At 34.4% G+C, this 6,167-nt stretch overlaps 1 protein-coding gene across 1 annotated transcript; it reads left to right on the top strand.

Moving 5' to 3' along the window:
• The first annotated feature begins 2,838 nt into the window (after positions 1-2,838).
• On the top strand, positions 2,839-4,631 carry GT18 (glycosyltransferase 18). The gene has a single exon (XM_020381580.3). The coding sequence runs from the start codon at positions 2,969-2,971 to the stop codon at positions 4,397-4,399; it is 1,431 nt and encodes a 476-aa protein (XP_020237169.1). The 5' UTR covers positions 2,839-2,968; the 3' UTR covers positions 4,400-4,631.
• The last annotated feature ends 1,536 nt before the right edge of the window (positions 4,632-6,167 follow it).

Below are 6,167 nucleotides of genomic sequence, written 5' to 3'. Positions count from 1 at the left end.
AATTTGAATTTTTAATTTGTAAAGATAATTAATTTTTAATGTTATTTTTTTTTATATTTTTTAATCTCATCAATCTACTGAGGTCATTAGTCATTACTAAAAAAGGAAATGTTACTAAAAGACCCCTTTATCTAAGTCTTTTTTCCCATCCCAAATTCACTAGTTAGACTGTCATTACTAACATAAATATAGATGTCAAGGTTATACATCAATTGATTCACTTTATCCAAGTATCACATAAGCCCAACATCTTCAACATATAGAATAAAAACTCTCAATTTGCCAAGTTGTATGATTTCTCATAATCTACATTAAAAATAACATACTTTTTTTTCATCCTCTCAACTTTTTCCACCACTTCATTAGCAATTACGACACTATGTAGAAGTTGTCTTCCACTTAGGAAAATACTTTGTCTTTGATCAATAACCTTGTCTAACAACTTTTTCAATCTTCTTGATAATATCTTTGAGTATCTATAAATACAACCAACAAAGGACATGAGACTATAATTAATCACCCAATCATCTTTGATCATTTCCCTTTGCTATAAGAGCAATAAAAGTCAAGTTTGTTCCTTATGAGAATTTTTCATTTGTATGAAATTCCTCCAATAACACAAAAAACTATTTTTTCATAACCTCCCAAAAAAGCCTTAATAAACTTGAAATTTAGTCTATTCGCCCTTGGACTTTTCAAGCTTACACACTCCCACATTACTTCACCTACTTCTTCTTCATCAAACTTAGCTACCAACATTAGATTGTCTTCTCTAGTAATCTTTTGGAATGGAACCCCATCAAGCCTCGGCCTCACCCACTATTGCTCACAAAAACCCCTACTAAAAAAGTTGTTAACTTTTTCTTTTACTTTATTCGACTTTTTGCACCATTTATCCTCTGTATGTAATCTCCTCAGCATGTTTTTATTTCTTCTCCAATTAATAATTGTACGGAAATATCTCGAGTTTCCATCCGCCTCCAACAATCATATAACCTTTGACTTTTGAAACAAAAGATTTTTTTTGTCAACAACTTCCAAAACCTCTTTTGAAGTTTCTTCCTCTCTATTAACTTCCTCTCGCACAAACTCACAATATCACTTTTTTTTGTCCCAACAACATTTAATTTTTTTGTTACCTCTTCTATCTCCTTTTTCATGTCACTTGATTTCCCTTAATCCCATGCTTTCAAAATTTTCTTGAATTTTTTTATTTTTTCCTTTAGTACAAAGCCCCTATTCCTTGTATTTGGTAGTTTTTCCACCCATATTTGCTCTCCAATAAAATCTACAAGCGTGAATAAATCTTGATTTTTTAAAAGATCTAATTCCGTAGGAATTTTTCAAAATCTAACTAAGAAAGTCTTAATTACAGTAGTTAGAAAAAACTCAACATACTAACATTATTTTATTGGTAAATTTTCTCACCGTAAAACCATCTATATATATTGCATGAATAGAAAATTTTGTTGGTGATTTTTACTGATAAAAAGAAAACATACACGTTACACAATATAAATGCAATGATGTTCACAAAGTTTTTTGCATTTTTAATGTATGTCAAAGCGAAGGTCATTCATGAAGAGGTAGTGAAGAAATTAGAGAGGTAAATAAAACACAATAGAGGGCGTTCAAAAAAATTAAACTAAACTATATGATAACTGAACTTAACTATTATAATAGTTCATCAAACTAAACTAAACTATCCAGGGATGCGTATTTGGTAACTGAAAAAAAAATTATACTCATAAACTTTTATTTTTTCTTAATTGCAAGGTATGTTTTTTTTTTTTTTTTTATGAACGTAATTTTAAATTGGTATCTAAGCATATATGAAATAATTTAGATAAATTAACCTGAAGTATTTAGTAATTTAGTTAACAACATTCTAAAAGTACAAAATAAATTATACTCTGTAATGAATTAAATTATTTTTGTGCTTTAAATAAAAAAATTTCTTATGATTTAAACCGAAATAGGGTGATTTTTATAGTAATTTAGATTTTAAAAATCAAACTTAAAATTTAGTTCAATTTAGTTAATGTAAAAAATAGTTGAGTTTTTTAGTAGTCTGATTTAATTTTGTTTTCTAATAATTTAACTTGAAATAATTTTTAATAGCCCTATCAATAGATAAAGAATTTATTTCAACTTAATTAATATTTTTGAGTTTGAGACTTAATTATGTAATAATATTAAAGGAAACAACGGTTAACCCCTAAAAGTATCGTTTTTTCGTTACATTTGACTAAAAGAGTAATGTAAAGCTACATATAAATAAAACAAATTAAAACAAAAAAAAAATATTATTTAAATTAATGTAAGATTTTTCTAAAATGTTAAATAATTTAATTTGTAGTTAATGTAATTTAAAAGAAAATTTAACTTTTAATACATATATACACAGTCAAATCAATTAAAAAATATATAAAATATAATTTGTCAAATAATTATTAAAAAGTGAATATTTTAATTATTTATATTAATGTATAATTAGGTAACAACATTTAATTTTTTTTTACATATTATATATACAAATTGAGTATAATAATTGTGAAAAAGTTATTATAGCATATTTTATAATTAAAGTGTGGTGAACTACTTTTTAATAGTAGTTTAGTTATTCTAAATTTAAAATGTAGTTTTAATAAAAAAATAGTTTAGGTTAATTTTGAAAATAAAAATAGTTTAGTGAACAACCTTACATAACAGGCGCAACACACAGGAGGACGTGTCCCTTTTGAAGTGAATCCCCTGTCGGTTGCGGTTGGCAGACGGTAATCGGACGATACACGTGTCAGTGTACATATGATAGCATTGTTCAATCTCTATCCCCAGTACCCACACATGACACAACCCAAGCTTTAAAGTTTAAAGTTTAAACTTAGACTTAAACCCAAACCACAGCAGGCAGCAGCAGGGCATCACTTTCCATCCCTCACACAACACTCCTCCCAACTTGTCTCACATGCTTCCCAAATCCCCCGAACAACTAAACACCAAAACCTCCTTCACTACCCTCACCACGCTCCTCCAAACCCCTCTCTCCCCCCAAAACCCTCGCACATGGATCATCCTCACCGTCCTCTTCATCCAGATCCTCCTCCTCTGCAGCCTCCGTAGCTTCCCCTCCTCCATTCCCTCTCCTCTCCCCGCCGTCCACTACTCCGCCCGCGCCCTCCAACAATGCGCCTCCGGCAACCTTTTCGTCTACCACCTCCCCGAAACCTTCAACCACCAAATCCTCCAAAATTGCGACAATCTCAACCCCTGGAGCTCCCGCTGCGACGCGCTCTCCAACCACGGCTTCGGCCAACCCGCCGCCGCCGCCCTCGCCGGAATCGTCCCGGAGGATCTCCTCCCGGCGTGGCACTGGACGGACCAATTCGTCACCGAAATCCTCTTCCACGATCGCATAATCAACCACAAGTGCAGGGTCATGGATCCCGAATCCGCTACGGCCTTCTACATCCCGTTCTACGCTGGACTCGCAGTGGGGAAGTACCTGTGGCTAAATTCAACCGCAGAGGAACGCGATCGCCACTGCGATATGATGTTAAGCTGGATTAAGGACCAACCCTATTTTAAAAGATCCAACGGCTGGGATCACTTCATTACCATGGGGCGCATCACGTGGGATTTTCGTCGCTCTAAAGACGAGGATTGGGGTTCTAGCTGCATCTACAAGGCGGGCATAAGAAACGTGACGCGCCTTCTCATCGAGCGTAATCCTTGGGACTATTTCGACATCGGTGTTCCCTACCCCACCGGATTCCACCCGCGCTCCAAATCCGACCTCACGCGCTGGCAGCAATTCGTCCGCGCGCGCCCACGCCACGCGCTCTTCTGCTTCGCCGGCGCGCCTCGCCGCGCCTTCCGCAACGACTTCCGCGGGGTTCTGCTGAGTCAGTGCCGCGACGCGGGCGAGTCGTGCCGCGAGGTGAACTGCGCCGGGACCCGGTGCTCGAACGGCACGTCGGCGATCCTCGAGACTTTTCTGGACTCCGATTTCTGCTTGCAGCCGAGGGGGGACAGCTTCACGCGCCGCTCCATTTTCGATTGCATGGTGGCCGGTTCGATTCCGGTTTTCTTCTGGCGGCGAACCGCGTATCTGCAGTACCAGTGGTTCTTGCCGGGTGAACCGGAGAGTTACTCGGTTTTCATAGACCGGAACGCGGTGAAGAATGGGAGTTTGACCGTGAAAGGCGTGCTTGAGAGGTTCAGCAAGGAGGAGGTGAGGAAAATGAGGGAGAAAGTGATCGAGTACATTCCGAGGTTGGTGTACGCGAAAACGAAAGACGGGTTAGAGGGTGTGAAGGACGCATTCGATGTTGCCATCGAAGGTTTGTTCGCAAGGTTTAAGGAACAAGAACAACCTGAGTTTCATAAGTGGAAATAACGTCCAAACATTCCTTCGTCTTAGATTTAGACATATTATTTATAAATAAATAAAAAAAAAGAAAAATACGATATGTTTGCTTCAGGTGAATTCGCTAGGTTAGAATTTCTCCTTTTTGTTTTCTTTCTCACACGTGTTATTTTTATATAGATGAACTATACCATGTACTATATTGATATTGTCATTCTTTTTACTCCCATGGATAGAGATTTTAATGTTTATGGATTTTTGACATGATGGTTGATAATCCCTCCGTAGTAATGTTGTTTGTTGGCTCTGGTTTTCTCGCCATACAATCAAATGACGTACTATGCTGCTTCATAAAAGCTGTTACTGGCTACAGATTGGTGGCTCTCATTGATCCAAATTCCAAAACCTTTCTAATATTACTCTCATCTTGTTCTGCGGCTCAGGGCTTTCTTCTGTTTTCTGAAGCAATCATGGGATAGGGCTAAAAACACAATGTCACGCAGAAAATTTTATTATATTATGAGCAATGCTAATTCCTCTGATGGAGAGTGGCCAAATCATCCATCCACACAATAAAATATTTTTCATTCATTTTATTATACAAGTTTATATTATGTTTTCCACTTTTTTTTCAGCTTAAGCATTTTTCTTATATTATATAAAATATAAACTCCGTCTTGGATACATTATTGCTAAGATTTTTGTCCGGAAGTTAAAGAACAGTGGATGTGCTTGCCAATAATAACCCAGTAACAACAACAAAAAAATTGTCTGCTGCCAGTATAAATTATTATTATCTATTACTATTTTTTTTATGAGGAAAGACCAGGGTATTTGACTGAGGGGAAAATAAATTTCTTTATATGCATTTTTAAGAAGATTAAAAATATTAAAATAATTTTAATAAATTAAAATTAATTTATACACAAATTAAAAGTTAAAAATAAGATTATAGAAAATAAAAATAAGATTTATATATGAATATAAATAAATTTTTAATAAATTAATATTAATTTATGCACAAATTAAAAATATAATTCAGAAAAAATAATAAGATTAGAATATTCGATGAATGTAGCTAAAAAATGGTAAAGAAACTTAAGGGGGATATGTCCCTCCGTCAGCTGAGTGACCCCGTGTGTATGATTTGAGCGAAACTCAATTGCCATTCCTGTTGGCAACTTTTTTTGCCATTTTACTTGCTTGGATTTTGCAGTATGAATGCATAAAGCAGGGTATGAGCAACAAAAGGTTAAATTTGCACCCTCCAATACAAAAGAAAGTGTTTTGAAAGACGGTGCTTTTATACAATTGGGGAATCTATTTAATTTCTTAAGTTGCTCTGTGGGCCTTCAAAGGGTTAACGAAGGATAAAAAGGGGGGAATTTCGTATCAATTTGTCGTTTGTGCTCGTATTAAACAAACGGCAAACTTCTAAGGTATAAGAATAAAGCTATATTAAGTATACACGATTAGGGTGTTCATCGGATATGAGATAAATCTCATAATTCAAATCAATTAAATTGATCAATTTTTTTTTTTAATTCAGATCAAACTAAATAAATTTGATATTCGAGTGATTCAAGTATTATATTTATACATTTAAAATCAAAATTAAACTAATTAATATATATTTTTTATTTTTTATTTAGTTAACAATTAATATGTTATATCCTTAGTTTATTCACAATTATCATATCATTAGTTAACAAATCGTTAATATTTTAACAAATAGTTGATAGGAAAACATAAATTGTAATAATTTAAAAGTTTAAAGGCATAATTCAAAAAAAAAAAT

The sequence above is a fragment of the Cajanus cajan genome, chromosome 7 (genome assembly GCF_000230855.2).
Source record: "Cajanus cajan strain Asha chromosome 7, NIPB_CcT2T_4, whole genome shotgun sequence".
Taxonomy (NCBI): Eukaryota; Viridiplantae; Streptophyta; class Magnoliopsida; order Fabales; family Fabaceae; genus Cajanus; species Cajanus cajan.
Note: the sequence above shows the minus strand (reverse complement) of the source record. Positions and strands in the feature narration are given on the sequence as shown.

Excerpts from the sequence above, each read along its gene's own strand:
- GT18 (XM_020381580.3), top strand. The coding sequence starts at position 2,969 with ATGCTTCCCAAATCCCCCGAACAACTAAACACCAAAACCTCCTTCACT.